Source organism: Rhipicephalus sanguineus, chromosome 3, assembly GCF_013339695.2.
Source record: "Rhipicephalus sanguineus isolate Rsan-2018 chromosome 3, BIME_Rsan_1.4, whole genome shotgun sequence".
NCBI lineage: Eukaryota > Metazoa > Arthropoda > Arachnida > Ixodida > Ixodidae > Rhipicephalus > Rhipicephalus sanguineus.
Window position 1 is genome coordinate 141,820,583 of NC_051178.1, and position 24,681 is coordinate 141,845,263.

Here is a 24,681-nt window from a genome sequence, read left to right on the forward strand (position 1 = left end):
ATATTTTGGAACCAGAAAAAGGGCTACAGAAACTAAAAACATGATTTTCAAAGAAATTGATTGTTTGTTATTATTCATGATAAGAATGCCGCATCCACCCTTAAATGAATCTGTTCTTTGACCGTGTTTGTGACTTGTAATTCTCTCCGGTTGTAGCATACCCATTCGGCGTTTGCAAAAATGTCTCTTCTAACAGTACTTGGATTTTACATACTCCCTTTACAACAGACCTAAATCCACTACACCATGAAGGTCTGTCGCAATGAGGTAACACTGCATGCGAACCATGCAGCGGACAGCGCGCTGCCGCGAGGTGTACAGGTTGCTGTGCAAAAGGAATTGCTTTTCGGGGGGAAGAAGGGGAGGCATGCACTACAAATTAACGTGAAAGCATTACTTGGCCAGGTGTGCAAAAGCACATACTCGACCAGCGTGCGCAAAAACCATGTGCAGAAAACACGTGACCTCTCCCACCAGCACTGACGCCGGTGCCCTGTAAAGTGTTGTCAACACTACCTTGGCTGTACCAAATCATGTAAATAAACACAATTCGGCCTCTACATTTTCTCATTCTTCATAAGACATCTAGGGAACACGACTTAGCAGCACCCCTCCAGTACTTCATCAACCTAGCCAAAAGAAACGCTTTCATGTTTCTGACTCGTAAGAATATGCTCAGGGATCTTCTGCAACTTTTTTTCTGTAGTTTCGCTTCGAACTATTAGAAAAATATTCGAGAAATATTACAAAATTATTCGATTTGATTTGCACTCAAACTTTGTTATTCGAATTTGCTTAGCACCCAATAGTTTGCTATTCGTACAGCTCTAGTTATCAACCTTCAAAAAATAACTGCAGCTGAACTTCGATATGCATTATTAAACATGGATACAGTTACGCCTCGTTTAACAAGTTTACGTTCCACACAGAAATACCTTCGTTAATACCTGATGTTCAAAATAAGGGAACGTTCTAATATAGAAAAAAAAACATAAGATTGAAGCTTCCGACAGCCCAGCAAAGTGTTCTTGCAGATTTTGATGGCCTGTATGTACCTAATGGCATTTTAAAAAAACTACGCTTGTTTTGCATGGTTGTTATTATACAGTACGATTCGGGTAATCGCATGGGATTGGCACATTGGCTTGCTGGCTTCAGTCCCAGCAAGACAAACTGTTTGGTAAAATGTGCACAAGAATCTTGAATGCGTACTTTCTACTTACTCATGCTGAGTAAGTCACTGACTGATTTTTTGGACAGAGTTGGTAAGAAACAATGAAGTAGATCTCAGCGGGACATAATTTTGTAATTTAAAAACTTACTGTCCATACTCTCAAGTGAGCATCTTCGTGTGCACTCATTCCAGTGCAGATTTATTTGATGCTATTCAATAAAGTAGTTCAATATGTGTTTGCAGTTCACAAGACTGAAGCAACCAAGCTGATCTCTTTATTGTCCTCGGGCATGGAGACATATTTTGCCGTGTGCACGCAAAACATCTGTTCTATACTGAAAAATATCAATACGTAGTCTCTGTTATGAGTCATCATAAGTGTGCGACAGATGTTTTGCTTTGGCATTGACATTGCTTTGGATTACACTTCGGCTTCCTATTGAACAGCAGTTTTCTCACACTTTGCACTGTCAGCTACTATTATTTGTGGCTTTAAGACAGATGTGGTATACAGGACTAGCAGAGATTCTCACTACTTATATTTTAACACCACATGAGAGAGTGTATAATTAGACTGCAAACAGTGCCGGGTCTCAAGGTACTGTTGTTGTCATGCCAAAGTGTTATGCTGTAATAGCACTTATGTCTATATTATGTGACAAGGTTGTCCATTATGTTTTCTTAGATCGTTGTGTACGTTGAAAGGCTCAGTGTTAACCATCTCTACAAGTTCAAATGGGATCGTCTGCATTCAGTACCAGGATGGTAGTTGTGCTATTCCAAACCCAGGTAAGGAGACACATTGATTTGGAGGCATCTTTTGACAGGATTTATTAAATGTGTTTGACTTTAATTAGAATATATAGTTTCAAACTAATGACGAGTGACTTACCCTTTACCTGGATAATTTTTTCAGCTGCATATGAAGTGCATGTGTGACTTTTCATCATGCGTACATGTATACTCGGCTTTGTGTTTTCTATGTGCACTAAATAGAATTATCTGAGAAGCGTCAGCTAACTGACATTTCCTGGCTTGCCCCTCAAGCGGGCATTTTTGATTTGTACAATGTCTTTATGAAGAACTTTCTTTTTCTGTTACATTATTACATTAGCCCATTACATTATATACGCTGATGATACAAGTTTTTTTTTTCAAGCAGATGTAGCAGCGATCTAGGTAGTCGAGCGAATAACGTACTATCTAAAATTAATTTATGGGCCCAAGTAAACTCCCTAAATCTAAACATAAATAAAACAAAAGCTGTTTTATTTCACCCCCGCCACGCACAAGTTCAGTTTCCCATCATTTCGTTAAATAACTCAGAAATTAAAGTTGTCAAAAGTTTTAAATCATTAGGCGTGTATTTTTCACAAAATATGACATGGGATGACCACGTGAACCACATTATTACTAAGCAATCTCGGATAATCGGCGTTATGCGCTGCGATTGCTACTACTTTCCGATTTCTGTCAACATGCTCATATATAACTCGTTGTTTTATGCCTTCCTTGTATGGTCCACAATGACAACTGTAAACATTAGCAAACTTACTATCTTGCAAAAGAAAGCTTTGTGTCTAGCCTGTAAAGTACCGTATCGCTGCCACACAGCAGAATTATTTAAAAAATACTGCATCATTCAGGTTGCATCAATACATGATTACAAACCGAGTTGTCTATATAAGTTCGGTTTATTGAAAAATGATACGATTGCAAGAATAGCAAGGTTAGAGAATAATTTCCCTGCTTATAATGTACATCAACCTGAAGTGTGGTACATATCGAAATGTAGAAAAAATTATGAAAATCGAATGTTAAAGTTTCAACCGCATAACTAAGGAACATAACATTGACTTATCTAGCAGATCACCAAAACAACTGCGATTAGTGTTTGTATAATGTGATGTGGCGACTACTTTTTTTTAGGCCTGCATAGCATAAAAAAAAAGGTAGTCGCATCTTTATTTTTTTTAAGCGCATTGTCAAACATACTTTTCTTTAATACTGAGCCGCACATCTTCTGTGCTACCCTGTGTACTAGGGGGTCAGGGTTACTCAAGCTGTTCTCACAGCTTTTACCTGCCCTCCTCGTAACGTGTTCTTGTTGCGGAATAAAAAATTTCAATTTCAACTTCAATTTTCTCAGCTTTAAGGAAAATTGCAGTGTTTCAAGGAGTGTGAAGATATGAAGGTTTTAGACGGTGTAACAGAATTCTGTGCTTAAACATTTTTTTTTTCAAATAGGAAATATACAAAAAAGAGGAATTTCTCCTTGTTGCCTGAACGCATAAGTAGGTTTTAGCCTTATTTCATAACTTGTGGGAAGCCACTGTTTGCATCTCAGATGCAAGAGAGATGCTCTTGACTTATCTATGAAACACTGACCTCAGAAAGGCACTATAACCAAGTTTGAGTGTGTGCATTTTTGCATTTACATGTATATGTGTTTCATCACCTTTTAGCTAGGCTTACACATGGGCTGTCATCATGACCTTTCATTCTCCTTTTCTGTGATAGATGGAGTTGTGGTTCCGTGGCTCTGCGGCGATGCAACTCCGCTTAAGCTTCCAAAACCCTGCACTACTGTTGCTGTGTGCGAAGTCCTGAAACAGGTGCGTTCATGCCATTGACGTGTCATCACGTTCTTGACAGAATTTTATTAGGAAAATTTTCTTCAAGATGTTCTCTCGGCAGCATATGATAATTGATCTGTGTCTTGTTCTGTGCATCTTTTAAGCGAATTTGACTGACCTGTACTTAGCTTAATCACAACAAGACTGTTTAAATAGCAGAAATTTTATTCACACTTTGAACAAAGGCGATACCTCAATTTATTGTGCCATTAAATATAACCATCGAGAGCATACGTCTTTATGAAGTGTATTTGACAAAATCGCTAATAACGTGAACGCAGCAAGGGTATCAGGAACCTAAAGAAGTAAGTTATAGTGTACTATGTGTACAAAATGGAGATGCAGGATAACACAGTGATCCCGCTTTATCTTTTTGACAGCCGAGAGTGATAGCCCTCTCAGACCGTTTTGAGCTGTTCTGCGACACGGTGAAGATATGCGACGATTGCACGTCCTTCAAGATTCACGGGAAGTTCATTCTTCTCACAACACATCGCCACACCCTACGCTGTCTGCTGTTGGACTTTGACCTAGCAAGTACGTATGTAAGCTCCTGTACTGCTAGTGATACACAACAGGATTGGTAACTTGGCTGAAAAGTTCTTTTTAAAGTAGCATGAAAGCGCAGTATTTAAAGGAATATGAAACTCAATCGGCTGTGTTGTCTTTTTGTGTCTGTGAAACTCTGAGGATAACCGACTAATTTGAAAGAAACCTAAGGGATATGTTACAAGTGGTGGATTGGAAGGTAAATGGTTTGAAGAGGCGGAAAAGCCACTTTCACACCTGATAGCACATGGCTGGTCAATTCATTGCAATTGAAGGATGACAGACCACTTAAACAGCTTAAACAAACATTCAGCTGGGCATGTTCATTCATGATGTGCACAGGCTTAGTGATGGTGGCATGGCACATATACAATGTTTAGGGGCTGGTTTTCTTCTATGCTGCATCTATATCTACCGTTTCAAGAACAAAAATCTGCTACAGGCATATCGACGACATGGACAAAGAACACTGTCGCGTTGCAGCAGGTGACATGGGCTTTGAGGGTTATTTAAGGATCATTTCACATTGTTTGTGACTTGCAACATTCATGTGCAAAGAAGGGCTGAACTTCTTTTTGTTTGACATGGCATTAGGAAAAAAACAGATAAATTTCTGCCCGCCATTATCTCAGGAAACCTTCCACATCGGGTGAAGTTTTCGGATGATATATTTTATGTCGAATATAATAGTTTTATCGGGCTACATACTTGGCAATCCCTTAGAGCTTGGTATTATCTGGGGTTGACTGTGTTTTCTGGTAAATGTACACCCATAACCTACTTCACATAAAAAACAGCGCTAAAAAACGGCGGATAAGAGAAAGAAGGACACAGACGGCGGCGCTGACTTACAACAAGATTTATTTGCCCGTACCGCGCAATATATACTTGTGCAGTATCTGACAAATATAGGAAGAACAATAAAAAGATAAAAACAGTGAGAAACCTATGGGACATAATCATCGTGATAGCACGCTATGAGCCTCACGTGTGCAAGCGTTCTCAAGAAAATGAATTTCTTTTTGTGATAAGTCAATTGAAGGCCTGCTGACACACACATCGGCCAGCCTAGCCATTTCCGCAGCCTCGTAAAGTTCGCGTATCATCTGTTCCCAGTGACGCTTAAGGGGAGACGTGGGTCTTGAAAAGTGTGTTTTTAATAGTTGGGTGAACAGAATGAAATTTAATGCACTTACTCAGTTTTTTCTGCAGATTCCAAATCTGTGAGTAGATTTTTAATAGCTGCATTACAACAAAAGATATGCTATTTCTACAACGTTTTCTAGCACATTTCTTACGGGGATTTTTGGCAACTTCTTTTCGTCAAACACAAAAGCAAAGTATGTGGCAAGATTGCCAGAAAGCTGATCTAGCCGATGATGCTATTTATTTTCTTATAATATTGTTTACCAAATGATAATTCTCGATAATCATAAAGTACATGAAGGAAAAATTTTTCATTCATATTTGCATGCATTTATTTTGCATTCAAAGTTTGACGAAAACAATAAATTTAGCATCATCGGCTAGAAGAGCTCTCTGGCAGTCTTGCCACATACTTTGTTTTTGTGTTTGACAAAGCAAAATTGACAAAAAGTACCGTAAGAAATATGCTCTCAGAAATTGCATATCTTTTGTTCTAATGCAGATAATAAAAATCTACTTGAAGATTTGGAATCTACAAAAAAAGCTGAATAAGTGTACTAAATTTCATTCAGTTAACCTAACTAATAAAAAAACTTTTTTCAAGACCCACGTCTCCCCTTAACCACTGCACAATGCTAGAAGTCGGGAGAACAGCCGCAGTCTCGGCAATGAACGGCGAGGTGGCCCGAACCCGTTGAAGATACATTGTGAGCGTGCTCTTTCAGCCGCTCATTTAAACATCGGCCCGTTTGGCCGATGTACCTTTTCCCACAGGACAAGGGCAGAGAATATATACCACCCCTTCAATGCATGGAACGAACTTGTTCCGATGTCTGCCGTTTTTTAGCGCTGTTTTTTATGTGAAGTATGTCGTACCAACTCGCCCAAGCAACCACTTTAGCTACCCATAACCTAATTATGTGTCGTGAGCCTCTGCTTAATCTGCACTGTTGATACAAATACCAGTCTAGTAATGGCAAGAAGCCGGTGCATCTCTCAAGTTGTTTAGCTCATTTGATACGCGCATAAAATTCTAGGCTTGCATTGCAGCGTACACTAACTAGCAGGGTATACATCACTTATGGTAGTCTTCATTAAGATATAGTGGCTACTACAAATAGGCATCGGTTTCCTATTCCTCCTTAGTTACGCATTTGTACTAATGTTCAAGTCCAGTTTAACAAAGTGTGGAGTATACAAGTTCAGCAGATTGTTGATACAGCTGAGAGATGAATTAATGATGTACTGCTGTTCAGTTAGTGCTAAGTAATGAAGGTAGTGCAGCGATAGTAACAGGATGGGGTTTGCAGACCTTTTGAATGGTGGGTCGGCCAATTCTCTCACTGATGCCCCACGAGAGCTGGAGAGTGGCTCACTACTGGTGACCAGCGTTCCGGCCGACGGGCGTGTAGTTCTCCAGCTTCCACGAGGAAACCTGGAGACCATATCGCCAAGAGCTCTCGTGTTGGACACAGTTTGTGACCATCTTGACAGGTCGGTTCATCCTGTGCACTGCCGTTCTCCACTTGGAGTTGTCAGCTGTGGTCTTGACTCACCTCTATATCAAACTTCCTGTGTAATCTTTCGATTTCAGGAAAGAATACAAGGATGCATTTCTTTTGATGAAGGTGAATCGTATTGACCTGAACCTTCTGTGTGACCATGACCCTTCGGTGAGTACACTCTTTCCTTTTTTAAGGTTAAGGCTTAGTTGGGGTAGAAAAAGGCTGTTTCGCTAAACTACAGCGAAGAATAACTCTTCTGGCTAAACCACTTGCTTGCCTGCTAAAATCTTACCTAGTGGTTGCATTTTCCTATGCGCTTTGTTTGGGTAATATCTTCTCAACTACATTGCCTATTGGTTTCATTCAGAAAAAGTCAGGAATGCACATTATCTGCTGCAATGCCAAACAAGGAATCTATGTTTATACATGACGCGACCTGCAGTGTAGATTCACTACAAGGAACTGCAGTGCTGTCCGCTGCCTGCAATGCCAATCAACTCCACATTCTTTCTAATCTACTGCTGGCATTGTGATCTCCACCATGCTTTTATCTTTGTGATTTGTTTTAACTTAATAACTGGAAAGGGAAGGGCTTCCTTCTTCCTTTCATTTATTATAATAAATATTCATTTATTATGTATTTTATTATTATTAACTTATTCCAAGGTAGGTAGTACATTCTCATAGGAGAGGTGGAACCACCATGCCTTTAACTGAGAAAATTACTTTTACTGTCTGACATCACTATACTGTATACGATGTACTATAAAAATCATACTTGCCAGAACAAGCAAAATCTGCATCTAAACATGGGCATAACACACCATGTAGCGCCTGCTGTGTGAAAATATAACTGTGAACAAGCCAGCAATTCAATCACAAGAACCATGATGGCCGTTTTATGGTGCATTCACAGTCGTGACTGAGAGAGGTCACGTGTCTAATTGTGAACGGTGACCAGGGTGCGATTGCAGCAGCCAACGTTGATGTTGGCAAGCGTTACCTGCCCATTGCAATGCCGAAATGTCTTGTGGTTGATGCCTGTTGTGTTTGCTGCTGCTCCAAATGAGTTTATATGTCCATGATTAAGTAGGGTAAAGGACAGCACAAGAGAGATGTCTTGTTTATCAAGTAGGCAAGACTTTGCTCTAGCATGTGCACTACAGATGATGCAGACGCTGCTGTCCAGCGTCTGCGCTGGACTTACCAGTGTGAATGCATTTTTATAAGTGTACATAATACCACATATAAAAGGCTATGCAGTTTGCAGGAAATGTGGCCAGCAGCTATAGGTTGGGACATTTCAGTGTGCCTTGACTGTGCTAATTACCAAAACAATTTTACAAATTGATGAGAGAATTAATGAACTTATGCTGTCTCTTTTCTATGATGGAAGATACAGATTTTATGTGTAGGAGTATTTGCACTTAGTGTGCGAAAATTTTTAAGCGGTACAATTAAAAAAAGATTTCAGCACATCTATACACAGTGCTTACATAGTTGTTCCCGTCTGTTTGCTTCACGCTACTGTTTTACTTTATCTTAAATTACTTTGTTGAACCAGTTTATTTTATATAAATAAGTTGTCCCATTATGCTTTACAAATTTGGTGCTAGATGTGTGATGAAAGAAGTTCCGGCTGGCAAACAGTGTGCTCCATGAGCTCCTCGGATTTATTTTCTTCTCAGGCTTTCTTGAGCAGCTTGTCGGAGTTTGTTCAGCAAGTAAGAGAGCCAACAGACCTCAACCTGTTCCTAACAGGACTTACGTAAGTGGGCAGGTTGAAAAAGTACCTCTTTTAGCTTCAGAGCTTAGTCCCTTTGCCCATTTTGCATGGGCTGCTTGTGTGTGTGTGCATGCATGTGTACGCATGCACGCACCCACCCTTATTGCTAATCATTAGGCCAAGAGGCCTAATGCATTGTAATTTATATTTCTCCATGATATCCATCACCCAGGGATAAAGATGTCTCAGCCACAATGTATGCATCAGCGTACCGTGCTAGGAAGCGTGTTCCCTTTGTGTTCAAAAAGAACAAGAGAGATGAGATCTGCGACAGCCTGAGAAATGTGCTTGAGCAAGTGGATTATGACAGGTAAGTCTGAAAACTTTTTGTTTTGTTCTTAAATGCAACAACAGTAATACTTCAGCTTGACTGCAGGGAAGGCTTAATAATTATGCAGCTTGTGTATGTTTTCACAGCAGGGTTAGATCAGAATGCTTTCTTAGGAGTCCTGTCCTGTTAGAAACATTGTGTTTCTGTTCAATTCAAAATTTCTCTATGGTTACAAAACGTTTATCGATTTATATTTGACTTTTTTGACAGAAATTTGATTGTGGCTGTTCAGTATACTCTTTTACTTACTCATTTATCAAGTTTATTAGAACTGAAAGAATTATTTCCTCAGCAACCATCTAATGCTGCAGCATAATAAGGTACTTGTGTGCCCTCACAGCTCTTGTGACGCTGTCTGTGTTTCTTCTTAGGTACCTCCTATCAATATTGACATGCCATGCTAAAAAGACAGACCCAGAGCTTGACGAAGCATTGTCCAAGATCTACCGCCTTAAAGGTAAAACTTGTATTTATACCTGCTAATACTCATTGCATCGTTTCTCACACATAAATGTGTGTCACAGCTTTCAGATCTCGTAACTTCATTGCACTGCAGTTTCGCAAGCAGGAACATTTCATGTTTCTCTTTTTTTTCCTTCCTTTCTTTCTTTCTTTCTCTCTCTATTCTTTTTTTTGTCATGTCGTGCTTGTATAGACTTCAAACAGCTGAGAGACGTTGGTACTCTATCATTGGCAGATTCTGGGAACAAAGCAGGCATAACATGTGACGCAGCACTCAAGTACCTGTTCTACCTTGTGGATAGGAAAGACATGTTTGATGTTGCTCTTGGGACGTACAACTTCGACATCGTTCTTATGGTTGCAGAAAATTCCCAAAAGGTAAGAGCACAGTGTGTGTGTGGAAGCAGTATAATTGCGTTATACTGGCGTGTTGTCTTATTTTCTTGCTAGCATGTTCAGTTTATTCAGGTATCATTGGTATGAATTAAAATTTAAATGGGAAGACACTGATCAGAACTATCATTTCATGCGATTGCATGGAAGTGTGACATGCAAGCACCCCTAGGCCAGCTTCTAGGCCCGGTGCAGTACCGAACGCATGTTTTGAAGTGTGTGTCAAGGTAGCAGTTGCAAATGCAGGTGCACCTTGAAATTCTAGTCGTTTACACAATTTGTTGATGTCTGAATTTATGGTGACACTTGTGCACTGACTGCACAGCACTTGAAAAAGAGTATATGTGCGCATTATGTCATATTTAAAGTAGATGTTACATTGAACGGTGAGCAGCATTGCCACTCTTAATGCCCAGCCAAGCATGTGAATGCAGTATAGCTATAGGTACTTTGAAATTATGGGTATAAAAGAACTTTAGACAGCATATGTCACAGAGTATGGCATAATATGGCGTGGCTCATTTTGTGTGATGATGTAACAAGTGTGTGTAAGATATTGGTGAATGCTGAAGTACGATGTGATGAAATTCATTGAAGGAATGTCACTGGAGTCAATGTTTCGACGAAGAGACCTGTCTACGTCAGGGCAGCAATAGCATTTGGTTTCTTTATTAGCATTATTTTGAATGCATAGCTAACTCACCCTCATTCTCAACTGGGGAGGAGGAGAACGATAAGCTTGTGCAAAGAAATATTAACAATATACTGTAAGCTGTTTGTTGTACGGCGTGCTATTGTATAACATTTAGAAGAATGTGTATGAACAGTAGCGCAGGCATATCCACACTCCGCAAGAAGGGAAACCTTGTAGGTTGTCACCCTCACGTCCAAAAACTGAGAAAACGAAACTGTGCATTGAGACATTGAGATATGGTCCTCACATGCTGTCGTAAATGGCTGAGCAGACATTGTGCGAGATGTATCAAAAACGTGCTTTTCTGGAAATCGTTGCAATTGTATCAAGTAAAAGTAATGCGTATTGTGTCCTTAGCCTAGCTTTGTTCCGTGTAAGCTTTTTCAAACCCTAAATGTGTACTTTGGCCATATTAAGTACGCTTGGCAGTGATAGGTTGATGTATTGCTGAATAGCGCTATCCTACGTTGTTGACCAAAACCTTGAAGCTATGCTTCTGTCATTATACAAAGTGTGAAATGACAATGTACAGAACAGACCTCTCATCAGGTAGGAATTGCCACTGTTTTAACATTATATGCCCTGTTTGTGACAATTTATCAGCACATCTGGTTATGTGCATTGCTGTGGCAGTAGCTTCTCATTACACTAAGTCACAGGCTACCGGTATCTCTTTGCAGGCAAATAACAAGCTTGTGCCATCTAATGTCCTGTGTGCTGACTTGGAAACTGATTTTTACAGTAATACAAAAAAGTGATTTTGAGGAAATGTGAACCTCAATTCCTCTGTGATTGTTGCAGGATCCGAAAGAGTATGTTCCATTTCTGAACAAGCTGAACCAGCTGGAGCCCAATTATCGCCGCTTCACGATAGACATGCACTTGGAGCGCTACAAGAAGGCCCTCAAGAACATCAGCCTATGTGGCAAGTAACTCATCTCATCTAGTTTTCTCACACTTTTTCTTCATTGCTTGCTTGCTGTGACTGTGCACCTCATGCAGCATAGCAATGATTCTGTACACTAGCAATGCTATTCTGCTGCTGAGCATAAGATCACACGTCAATTAATGTTCTGGCTGCTATGGCCACAATACAATGAGTGCAGAATGAAGAAAAAAAAACGCTCATATACCTTGTTCATGGTTCGGAATGCGACATCAGTACTTTTAGTATAACGACTGGTATGCAGAGTTGGTCGGGATAACCGTGTAATGTCGCTATGAATCTGGCTGCTGAAGGTAATGGTGGCTCTGTTGCAAATCAGTTCTGCGGAATCCCGCAAGGTGGCGGAAGGTTTAAGAAAGGGAAAATAGACAACCACCCGTTTGTAGCACGAAGCCACAAGAAAATCCATACGGATTTCTCAGAAATAAAGAGGCTTTATTTCTGAGAAATCTGTATGGATTTCCTTGTGGCTTCGTGCTACAAACGGGTGGTTGCCTATTTTCCCTTTCTTAATGGTGGCTCTGATATGTGCATTTGAGTGGAACTTGCGGCAATATCGCATGAACTGAAGATGGTGGAAACGAAAGTAGTACTATGTGCATTACTTAGCCCTAAATTGTCAAGTTTCAATTCATCAGCACTGTACAGTCACACTTATGTGCAAGTTAAAGTCTCTCAGGTGGTTGAAATTTATATGGAAGCCCCACTATAGTATACGCATGTCAGAGCCTGTAAGTTGCCTTTGGATGTTGAGGCCCTCAATTTGGACACAGGCTTGAGAAATAGTGTGCCTTTGGAAGACCACAAAATCAGTTGTTTCAGTGCTGAAGTTCTCTTGCTTGCTTTCTTTCTTTTTTCAGCTTCTTTCTTGTTTATTCTTGGTGTGCACTCATTTGCCTGTTCCTTATATCACATACAGGTGAAGCCCACTTCAATGAATGTCTCAACCTTATCAAAACACAGAGGCTGTACACAACAGCGCTCGACCTCTTTCCTGAAGATTCACAGAGAAGGAAGGTAATCAAAAATATTCAATCTTTATTTTTAATGACACATCTCTCACCACCACTTCCCGATATTTCTTTCTATTCCATTCATGTTATCATTACCTATAAGCCTTACATAGAGATGCACGTCAGCTACCTAGTTTATCGAAAATATAAATTTTCTTAATTTAATTTTCCTATTGTTCAATATGTTATCATGCTCAGTACGTATATCCAACTACCTTGTTATTTCTCAGCGACCCTTTGAAGTGGGCAATGTAAGATCTCTTGTGAAAGGTTCGCTCTTTGCACGCAATATCTTGTTCTTTCTTCTACACAAGTTACAACTTGCGTAACTTCTAACATATAAAACCCTCATTCACCCCATCCTCAAATACTGTGGTTGCGTTGTGTGGAATCCATATTGAAACCGCGATGTTACAAAACTACATAGGTGCAAAGAAAAGGAGTGCTTTTTGTCTATAGGAGGTATGGCAAGGGTTCTCCACCATCTGATGTCCTTCTCCAGCTTGGTGTCAGTACCCTTGCAACACGTCACTGTTTTTTATGCCTAAAACACCTTTACACATTAGTCAACTCTTGTAGTCACCTTCTCTAGATTACTATCTGACTTTCTCCAAACCTTCATCAATGAGGAGTCACCATGCCCTAAATATCTCATCTTATTTCACCCGCAGTGACTTCTTTAAATACAGCTTTTTCCCATCAACAATTGAAGCCTGGGATTCATTACTGGGAAGCATCCATTCATTACCATTGAAAGAATTCATGTAAGCTTGTTTATAAATGTTTGTACGTTTGTTGATCCCTCTCCTGCAATATCCTCATTAAGGCTGTAGTATGAATAAACAAAGAAAAAAATTATGTGCAAGAGACTGTACGTATGTTGTGAGAAAAAACTTCAAGGCAACCAGATTTTTTTTTTCTCAGTCATTTACTTACCTGGGTCAAGCCGTTCTATATCGAATCCCATCACCCACCTAGGCAACAACTATATTTAAATTCTTTATTGCAGGAAGTATGGGAGATCTATGGAGATTACCTCCTTGAGAAGAAACACTATGAGGAGGCTGGACTTGTCTACTGGCGCTGTGAAAAACTGCGGAAAGCTTCCAGGGCCTTTGAGATGTGTCTAAATTGGAACTTGCTGCTTTCAACAGCTTACCAGATGAAGTATGGTCAAGACGATCTGCAAGCCCTTGCAAACAGAACGATCGGTGAGCAGTACAGTGATTGCAGCTCTGTGTCCAAGCTCTGCCAATTTTGCATTCCTTAAAATCCTGCTTCCGTGTAGAGAGCTGTGTGCATCCATTACAAAAAAAAAAAAAGGAAAGAAGAAAAGACTCTTAACCTTAACCAACTACACATCAGTGACAATGAACAGTCAACATGCTGCCGCGGCTTTTATGACAAATACGTGAATACTCAGTATTATTAACAGCATGTGGCAACCCAATGATGTGGTACAGTGCTGTTGCTGCAACGAGTGAGTGTTGTGACGTCCTTCAATGAGCCTTGGTGTTGACAAGGCTTCCAGGTTACACTAAGAGAAAAGATGCACTCGGCGTGGAGAATTGCTTTAAAAGCTGCTGAAAGTAATGTTCTCTCATGACAATATTATGGCCTTTTTACATGGGAGTAGCCAGAAATAGTTCCTTTTACAGCGAAAGCTGTTATGAGATCATTTCACCGGCCGTTTTTGGCGCCGTAGTTGTCCGCCGCCGCCGCTGCCGGTGTCTGTAACCAGTATCACTCAAAATAAGAAAAAAAAACGAAATAAGAAAAAAATTCCAGGATGGAACGAGGTTCGAACCTGGGCCCTCTGCATGGGAGCCCAGTATTCAACCTCTGAGCCATGCCGGTGCTTGAAACTGCTTTGCAAAAAGGTCCTATACAGGCTTCATGTCGGCAAGGAACCACATTAGCATATCCAATATAGCTTGGTAGAAGAGTAAAATAAGCACCAAGCGTCGCACAACGCGAATTCTGTAACCAGGCGTCACACAATGCGAATTGCGCAACGAGTAGGTTGTTGAATGCTTCCAACCCATTACAAAGGACTCTGCCATAATTCTTCATCGTCATCAGGCACAGCATCAACAAAGTGCGCATAATGCCTTACATGTGTATAGCAGGTACCAACGCTCTCCGTAGAATGACGAAAAATGGTACAGTGCCTGCTGCCCTACTTCTCAAAAATTACAATGATTTATAGCGTAGTGCGTTCCTCGCAAGTGCACTTGTATTGGTTGCCAAGGAAGCCCATTAGCGCATGATCCACTTCCTCGGGGTCTCAGTAAAGTTCTTCGCCCCCCCCCCCCCCCCCGTCTCTCTCCCACGTCAACGTATGTTATACAGCATGACGGGAGAGGGAAATAGCGACCGGGCGTCACCCAATGCAAATTACATAAGTGGTAGCCCGTTTAAAGATTCCAACCCATTACAAAGGGCTGAGCCATAACTCTTCATCGTCATCAGTCGTCGCGTCAACAAAGTGCACATAATGCCTTACAGACGTGTAGCTGGTCCCTCGCTTCTCCGCGGAATGACGAATAATGGCTTACAGTGAACTCTCAATTGAGTGAACTTCAAGGGACCCAAGGAAATAGTTCACTTAACTAAAAGTCACTAAACTGAATATTCACTAGAATATGGAACAGCATTGGGCACAGCAGACATTAGAGTGGAAAAGTGTGAAATGTAATTATTTTGAAAAGAAATCTGTAATTTTCATTTGGACTGGTGCTCTTAAAGCGCAAGAAAAGACAAAGCTTTCCAGAGAATCTACGTTTCTGTGCACTGCCTCTGGCACAGCTTGTTGCTGAGACACGAAGTCTCGCTTCCGTTTCGTCGAACTCATTACGAAAGTGGCGCACGGCGCTGTGAACTGCGCTGATGTTATAAGGGCGCACGGCGCGTGAAATGCGCTGTTGTTTCCCGAAATGGAAGATGGCCGCACAATACCGATGATGCCGATGAGACAGACAAAAAAGAAGGGGCGAACTGATGCGCACGGGCTCGTTTTCGTCACCCGCACGGCCGCTTTGCCTCGGCGGCGCACAAGCGATGTCGCGCCGCCGCCGATGGATGGGCGATTGAGTGGCGGCTCGCATCGGCTATGCCAGCGCTGCAGTGCACAAAAATTGATTGAAAAAATGAGCCTGGGTCCGCGGATCAAGTTCGTTCAACTGAAAAATTCCCTATTCTGAAATTCGTTTAACTGAAAGATTTTTGCATAGAATGCATAAGAAAATCGCCGGGGATTTTCTAAAAGTTCGTTATTCTGAAATATTCGTTAAACCGACGTTCGTACAAGTGAGAGTTTACTGTAGTAGGTGCTTCCCAACTTCACAAAAATTTTGTTTATGGCGTAGTGGGTACCTTTCTAGTGTACTTGTATGGTAGCCCCAAGAGAGCTTAACGGCCTCTAGAAATGCCACTCTTCCAGCTTTCGCTGTGACTGTGCTGCGGTTTCAGCGCAGGCCTGGCGTATTTTTTATGAAGGGGGAGGGTGGGTCAACCACCCTTTATGTATATATTCGTGTTTTGTGTGTGCATGTATGTAGACATGTGCAAAACTGATCCCCCCCCCCCCCCCCCCCCCCCCGGCTACACCAATGCCCTCTTACCTTCATTACAAGTAGACGGAGTGCCCTTTACATTCCTTTTTTTGTAGTAATCGCTCTTTCTGCTGCTTGTATGTTCTGACATTATCCGAATCTGATGTTGGATTGTTACAGAGAAGAGTGTTTCACATTGCCCTAACATTACTTGGTTGACTTGATTTTTTTTTATTTACAGTAAAACCTTGGTGATATGAATCTCGCGGGGTCACCAAAAATATTCGTATCGACTGAAATATGTATCACCAGAAAACATGGAATTTAGTATGTGACAAAAGAAAGCTGGCGTATGTTTTCACTTGTTGTTTTTCAGGGTCGCAGCAACGTCACGAACAGCCCTGACTGATTGCCAGTAAAGTTTTTAGACGTGAACGATTAGTTCGTGCTTGTAAATATACGGCGCGTGTAATTAATGAACCAGATGTGTTGCGACCCGTGACAGCTAGTAGCCCCTTCCTTATCTTAGTACGCTTTTCCGCATGACACCAGAGTACTGTCACGAAAGTGACTTAAGGAGCGCATTGCACGCGACAGATGAAGGCCAGAAAATTTTAGAACCGCTGTCCTTTGTTGTTATTACTTTCTTATCGCGGTCGTGTTGGGGATGTTTTTCGGGAGAATTACAGCCCTGCCTGCACAATTTGGAAGTTTGCTCAAAACTTGGGAGTCTCCTGTGCAAATCGTAGAGCTGGCAGGTGTGTACGTCCCCAACAGTCATGCATGTTGATGTTGCGAGGCCTAGCTCCCTCACACGGGCAACACTTGTTCGTACCAGCGTGGTATTGTACGTTTGTGTGAAACTTCACGTGGTGAAAATTGGTTCGCAACAACCATACTCCATTACATTGCGGACTAATGGACCTTGGCTGGAACCACAAAAAAATTCGTATCACCTCAAAATTCGTAGGAGCCATGATCGTATCACCGAGGTTCTACTGTATATCATGAGATTCCAAATTAAGCATACATTTTTTCATAGAAAGAACTTTCATAGTGACATTGGCATTAAGCAAGTTACTTTTTCGCAAGGCTGCTGTAGCATCATGCTGACGTGTTGTACATCTCTGCAGATGCCTTGGTGCTTGCCAAACGTTACAAGGAGGCCTCTGAAATCTCGGAAACCTTCATAAAGGTATGCAGTCATTATCTGTGAAAATGTGCACAGCTTACGCGAAGAGTTAACTGAAAATTGGAAAATCGTGCACCACTGCAGTTCTAAAGCTGTGAATGGAAGTAGCACTAGCCATCTTTTCGCTGCTATATTTGTTCATGGGCCCCGCCATGGTGGTCTAGTGGTTATGGCCCTCGACTGCTGACCCGAAGGTCGCGGGATCGAATCCCGGCCGCGGCGGCTGCATTTTCGATGGAGGCGAAAATGTTTGAGGCCTGTGTACCTAGATTTAGGTGCACGTTAAAGAACCCCAGGTGGTCGAAATTTCCGGAGCCCTCCACTACGGCGTCTCTTATAATCATATCGTGGTTTTGGGACGTTAAACCCCAGATATTATTATTTGTTCATGGGCGGACATGTAATTGGCACATTCATCCTTGCAGCTCCAAATGCCCTGAATGGAAATAATGCTGGCCATCTCTTAATTGCTGCTGCTGTTCATAAGTGCAAACATGGCACGTTTGCAGGTACTAGAAAAATTACACTTCATGCACAAAGTTATCAGCAGTTAATCGTAATGATATTGATATTCAGGATCTGTTGAGAGCTAACAGTTCATCTAGTACAAGAGCTAGATGCCTTGTCAAAAGGCACTATAGAATGTGTAAAATGCTTTTCTTGTTATAAAAATAAATTGTGCCTCAAAGGGCAGACTACCGCTAAGAACATGAATTGAGATAACCACAGTAATGGAGAAATTGTCTATCATCGTTAGTAAAACGAGAGCTGTTTTTCTCATTAGATGTGGATTTATATTGTACTTCACTAAAAGTTGCGAAAAATGACTTTTGGTGCCCGAAATGGCAAAAGCACACAGATTCAGTAGAGGTCAGTCGCGTGACCTTCTACTACTGGTGTTCGCGGTTAATGGTCTCTATATGAGTATTGAAATGCAGTACACTTTTTTTTCTGTTATAATCTTGACTAACTTAAAAATGTGCAGATAAACCTTCGTTTGTAGTGAGCAGAAAAGTGCCGCTGCCTTTGCTTGATGTGTGATCCGATGCTCATTAGCAGCAGCATGAAAGGTGTTATCCGAGTCTAGCGGCACCTGCTGATGAGTTGGAGAAGTACCTTGAGCACCTGGCTTGCGAGGCAGTAAAGGGACTTCACATTGCAGCAAGCGTTTGGAATACTTATTCTACCTGCTTTTTTATTAAGGGTGTGCGAATAATTCGATTCGACTTTCGGATAGGTAGTATTCGAAGTTTCGAATAATTCAATATCTAAAACGCGACAACGGCCAATGGTGCAACTTGGTTAGGGTGGAGTGGCTAAAACTAAAGCTAACGTCGTTACAGTAGGCCTTTCGTTAAAGCTTTCACCGACATCCTGGTTCAAAAACGAGCGCATGCTGTTCTTAAAGGAGATTACACTTAAACCTCGATATAACGAACACGGATATAACGAATTATCGGTTATAACGAAGTAAACGAAAAGTAGTCTTGTCATAGCTACAGTGCTAAAAACAGACGTTTATAACGAATTTTTGGATATAACGAAGTTATTTCCGTGGCAGATATGACTTTGTTATAATGAGGTTTGAGTGTATATCATTTTCCCATGTAGAAGAACACATGAGAAAACTGTCAAGCCCTTCACAACTTCGTTCCCGAAAGGAAGGCACGGACTTCTTGCGTAGTTCAGCCGCGTATGCCGCAAGCGCCGTAAAACGTCTTGACTTTGGCCTGCGAAACCCTGAGTCATTGGCTTTGCATGTAAACTTTGTTCACGCTGGGCAGTCGCCACTGCAGCCCCGAACCACTCGTTGAGAAACTCCCATCGTTCCGGCACGCTGTTAAAACACTGCTGTGAACGGGCGCTGAAGATTTTTGGGCCCAGAGCGCCCATGGCGATGAAGCACAACGTTACCATTGCCAGATGAGCCGTACTGCGCAACCATGGGGAAAAAAACTAGCTACGTACCCCCCTCTGTCAGTCATTAGGAGGTTAGGAATGGCGCTGCTGACTGGAATGGCGGCTCTTCTATCAACATGTTTGCACGCCAATAAAAGCTGAAACAAAAGCCACTCCTGAACAAGTGCGCAATAAAACTGTCGGCACGCTGTAACGTCCCTGATTTTTCCTTTGTGTTGCCGTAGCCGGCAGTACACACTTCGTATAAATATACTATTCAATATTCGATATTTTTGGCCACTATTGGGCACTATTCGATTCGAATTCGATTTGAGGTGAAATTTCACTATTCGCACACCCCTACTTTTTATATTCAAAAATGGCTGAAAATGTCAACCAACTTCTGTGAAAGCAGGACTTTGAGCATAAGAAGAGTTTTTGAGGAGGGCTATCGGCATCGCTGTCACTTCTGAGCTCTTGCTGGAGGAGGGACTCGTAATGTTTTCAGAGGTTTCTCAGATTGGAAAAATCTGCTTACAAAATATCCACTACCGAGGAGGAGCTTTTATTGCGCCAGTTGTCAGTTCCTTTAAGTATGCTGTAGTTCTCAAGCTATTTCCTTTCTATAATTTTGTAACTGCTTTCTTTCAGGATGAAGAAAAAACAGTTCGCATCTTGCTTGATGCACACATGTGGGATGTTGCACTGGCGAAGGTATGTTTCCACACTGAAAAGCATGCTTAGTAATGTTTTGTACACCTAGGTAAGACGGTAATGAAGATCTCAACTGTACTGCTAAGACAAGACAAGACTAATTTTATCCTTTTCAAGCAGCTCATTGACAAATTCGTTATCACCACAAAGACCTCCAAGTGCTTTTCTTCACTGTAATGTCATATTTGGGCCTGGCCACGCTTACTTTCAAGTCATTGTCATAGTTTCGATGTGAGCTGCTGTTATGGTTTCGAGGTGTTCTTACAGTGACGACGAGGTTTGGACATTGCTGCCAAGGGAAGACCGACAGGGCACTACCTGAATTATACAAACTAAAGTTTAATGGCCAACATTCGGCAGACTCTGTATGTGCCAGCACATCACTCATGCTGTGGTTGCCTGTTCATAAGCATAAGTGTAACACTCTGAATGCGTTAAGTAGTGAAAAAGGAGAACTGAAAGAGAAAAGGAAATCGAGTGGTACTGCTTGCAGTGGATAGTTATTAGCCAACTAAATCCTTCATTCAGGTTTGTGCAATAGTTGGGGCGTGTGATCTAGTTTGTCTAGTAACTGCGTCACATATACAATGAAAAAAAGTTCATTGTTTTGTTTCTTGCTCTTTTCAGATTCATCAGTTCAACAAGATGGAGCTAACTGAGAAAATATGGAAGCCATCTGTCACTGCCGAGCTAGAAGTCATGTTGGAAACTGTGGATTCACTCAAAGACACATGGTCCAAGCACGTGGCACGGCTAATGACTGTTCGCGAGCACAAGGCCAATGAGGACCAAGGTAATTTGCCAGAATGCGGCAAGCACTGTTCCACAGTAATGTACAAATACGAATTGTCCATCCAAATTTTGATGAACAACAGCTGCTAAGCTGTATTTTTGACCAAACTGGTGTGGTGTGAAGAATGCGCATAGGTAAGGCAGTACATCGGCAGTGGAACGCACCACATGGCACAGGACACCAGCAGCATAGCAGAACTCAGTTTTAGGAGCTGTAGAATACGTATACAGAGACGTTTATCCTGCGCAGTTTCGTGCTTATCTGTGCTTGATTTTTTCACACACATAAAAAAAAAAAAAAAAAGAGACCCAGCACATGTTCTGTACCGTTCATTGAATTCATTTGCTTTTTCTCATTGCATTGAATCGTTGAGTTACAATACGAAACCACTGATTTGGATATTCTGGTATGTTCAAGGGGAAGGAGATTTTGACGACGGTGCATTTTCCGATGTGGCAAGCGTGACATCCAGGACAGTCGGTGGGAGTGTGACTGGTGGCAGCTCCATTTCAGGGTGAGGAATTGATTACTTTGATGGAATTGTGATTGTGCTTTGGAATCTTTACTAAGAAAAAAGAGCTACTTTATTCAGATCAATTGCCACCATGAGGACTTCAAGGAATCGTAAGAAACAAGAACGCAAAAAGTATGTGCTGAAGGAAGGCTCCCGTTACGAGGACTTGGCACTCATCATCGCACTCAACGAGGTGGCCTCATCGTCTGACAAGCTACAAGGCAAGCTCACTTACTATGAAAACTCCAGAAAATTGTTTAAAACCCGATTGAGCAGGCAGAAAACAATGTTATCTTTTCGGTGGCAGCTTCTGCAAATAGCCGAGTCTTTTTATGAAGGTTCACTGTATGTATTAAGAAATGCAGTTATACTATAGCAGCACAGTAATCGCAAGCTGCATGTACTAGTTCAAGCTATTGTGCCTTAACCCTTTCGGCCCTGGCGTCGTCAATTGACGACACCGCACAAACGTTCCCATAGCACCTCGGGAATGAAACCAAAACTGCTAATTCTTGGGGAAATACTTCAATAATCCCCACTGTGATTGACGCCAAAGTTGCGACATATTTGCGGAGCTGGGAGCCACAAAGAAGAAAAAGCTTGACCAGAGTCATGGGTGACAACGAGGCGGGCCAGGTGAGGTGGCTAAACGCTGTTTTCGGGACGTCGTACAGAAGCTGTTTCAAGGAGTATCACACTAAAAGTTGAGAAGTGGTTCACATTTTCTGTACTCTAGTGGGTAGCAGAAATAAAGAAACCATTTTCCTAATTTCACAACCACTGAGCCCTAATGACCTAATTTGATTCCAGGCTAATTAATCCATAAATACTTGCACCACTGGCTCAATTTTTCGTCTTTGGTCTTCTGAGGTCCTAATTATTAGAAAAACATGCACAAAAAATGTATCCGGTCAAAATAAAAAAAAATCCAGGGCTGAAAGAGTTAAAACGAGATTATGCATTCTCGTAACCACTTAGTGTCCATACATCACAGGGATAACCTGTTCAGTCATGTGAAGTTTTGCCACACTTTTCAGAGGAGTGCAGAGATCTTCTGCGAGCTCTGGTACTGTGTGGCTTGGACCAGGAAGCCAAGAGCCTTCAGCATCAGTTTGCAGCATTGCTAGACATTATAGAAAAGGATATTCCCAATGTTTGGCCTCCGGTAACAGCCGAGAGTTCACTGGTGAGTCCTGTTGTTTATGTGCATCATTGTTGCTGATGCAGCAAAAGTTAGTTTTGCCATGCACCGCATTATGTAAAAGAAAAAGGGAGCTGTGAAAGTGTTCAAAAGTTTCTGCATCAGTGAAGCTGTGCTTGCACATTGTGTTCAAGCTGTGTGCACACACATAAATGGGATTAAAGTAAGTGTCCGTGATGTTCTTTTGCTGTAATAAGACTTTTCCACATCTTTTATATGCGCCTTACCATGCAAGCTCTCCCATGCCTTCCTTAATGTTCACGACTTCGTGCTTTCTCTACTATTTTACAAATGCTGCATCTGGGTTTACAAAAACTAAATTTCGTTTGTGAAGAAGTTTTTATCAATCTCTAATCACTCAGTTCTCTGGCAGCCTAGAAATCTGCATATTGAAGAGTTAAATTAAAGAAAATAATCTTAATCTCGTGTTTTACTCATGATGTTGCACCTATTAATTTGACCTTAGATCATTTGGCATTTATTTGAACGCCCCACGATGTCCTGGTGAGAAACTACACCATGCTAGTGAATGAAAACCCATTTAGTCGAATCTAATGTGAAAGCAGCCGCATTAGTTTGTTCAGCCTTCACTGGTGCCCTCTCATGTGCACAAAACACAAGAAATCGTGCGGATGGCAGCCACTACCTCCTTATTTGCGAAGCACTAGCATTTGTATCTCGACGGTCCATCCATCTGTGAAAGCATACGTTTTTACTTCATGTTGTTTCATGTGGTAAAGTTGAAAAGCTGAAAAGTTCCAACATTTAAGCATATTGGAACTTTTCATCGCATGCTGGTTGAGTCACACATTAAGATCTAGATGCGAGGCTACATTGCGCACTACTTCAGTGAAGAAAAGGGAGATTTCAATTTGCTCATGTTGTTGCCATTGTTTATTAAACCTATCATATAACCCCTTCAGGCGCAAATTATGATGGGCTGTCTGAAAATGTGTCAAGTTCAGACTAAATAGTTCCAAGGCACTCGATATTACAGTAGACTCTAGTTAAATGAAACCTGAAGGGACCAAGAAAATATGTGTTTAACAGGTGTTCCATTTATCGAGAGATTAATTTGGTTGCAGTGTCCAGGTATGAAACCTATCATATTAGAGGCAGCTGTTCCATTTAAGCAACAATTCCGTCCAACAGATTTCCATTTACTGGGAGTCTACTGTATATCCCATGAAAGAGAATGAGGTAATATGTTGTTTTGTGTGAGTTTCAGTAATTAATTGCAGTTAGCATGTAATTAAATATCTAATTGTTCTGCTATCAGCCATGTTTAATTTTTGCAGAAAAAGAATGAAATCTTAGATTCAAAGTGCATGCCAAATTTGTTTTTGGTTGTATTCGTTTCAAGCAAAGAAAAATAATGCTCTTGACATCGGACCTGGAAAGCGGCACGTCAAACGATCGTTGAACATGGTAGTATCGTCAGCATAGTGAACCTCTGCAGCAATGCGCAGCACAATGAAGTTAAATGAGTGCTAGTTGTCCACTCAGGAAACGTGTACAAATGTGCACACTGTGTTTCAAGCCGCTTGAATAAGCTGTAGTCGATGTGTGCAGTTGTATACACTGCCGCCGAAGGGGATAATTTAATAAAACCTCATGGGGTCCTACAAGGATGGAATGAACATTGGCCAGCTGTATGATCTGAGGAAGTTTCCTATGCAGTTAATTTTATAAAAAAGTAACAGAAATGCATTTATTGAAATGCAAAAGTTTGAGGGTGCTTTTAGCCAACTTGTACATCTCTCCAAGACAACAAATGTGCTACGCAGTGTTGGCAGAACTACACAGAGCCGCTAACTGCTGTACATCTTTTTTCAACCAGCCTCTTGGGCCACACTCATCATCAACAATGATTGCTGAGGCAGTACAAAAGCAAAAAATTATGGAGCACGTAATATCAGGTATGTTTCAGAAGGCCTGCTCAGTAATCACCCTTTGACAAATATGCATTACCACTCGTTTCAGATCCAGAACTCCGACAGCCACCTGCACTTCAGAGAAACCTTTGCTGGAAACTACAGATGCTAACCTGATCAACTGTGGTGCACGAAGTGCAGTGTACAGCAGTTGACTGTAAATAATATATGCTACCAGTTTCATACGCTGCAGCATGCTTGTTATATGCCGTTTACAACACTATAAGCTCTAGTGCAACTTACAA

At 41.4% G+C, this 24,681-nt stretch overlaps 1 protein-coding gene across 1 annotated transcript in view; it reads left to right on the forward strand.

Moving 5' to 3' along the window:
* The window catches only part of LOC119385910 (elongator complex protein 1-like), a 37,614-nt gene extending 13,014 nt beyond the window's left edge, over positions 1–24,600 (forward strand). Inside the window, exons 14-33 of the mRNA XM_049414155.1 lie at positions 1,860–1,963; positions 3,695–3,789; positions 4,191–4,347; positions 6,816–6,999; positions 7,100–7,178; positions 8,699–8,778; positions 8,969–9,106; positions 9,499–9,584; positions 9,825–9,967; positions 11,478–11,601; positions 12,542–12,639; positions 13,645–13,846; positions 17,323–17,384; positions 19,932–19,994; positions 20,622–20,787; positions 21,205–21,301; positions 21,380–21,515; positions 22,332–22,487; positions 24,343–24,421; positions 24,486–24,600. Coding sequence (XP_049270112.1) covers positions 1,860–1,963; positions 3,695–3,789; positions 4,191–4,347; positions 6,816–6,999; positions 7,100–7,178; positions 8,699–8,778; positions 8,969–9,106; positions 9,499–9,584; positions 9,825–9,967; positions 11,478–11,601; positions 12,542–12,639; positions 13,645–13,846; positions 17,323–17,384; positions 19,932–19,994; positions 20,622–20,787; positions 21,205–21,301; positions 21,380–21,515; positions 22,332–22,487; positions 24,343–24,421; positions 24,486–24,553 — 2,317 coding nt within the window. The 3' untranslated portion in view covers positions 24,554–24,600. The remainder of the gene's footprint in view (positions 1–1,859; positions 1,964–3,694; positions 3,790–4,190; positions 4,348–6,815; positions 7,000–7,099; positions 7,179–8,698; positions 8,779–8,968; positions 9,107–9,498; positions 9,585–9,824; positions 9,968–11,477; positions 11,602–12,541; positions 12,640–13,644; positions 13,847–17,322; positions 17,385–19,931; positions 19,995–20,621; positions 20,788–21,204; positions 21,302–21,379; positions 21,516–22,331; positions 22,488–24,342; positions 24,422–24,485) is intronic.
* Positions 24,601–24,681: the final 81 nt, after the last annotated feature.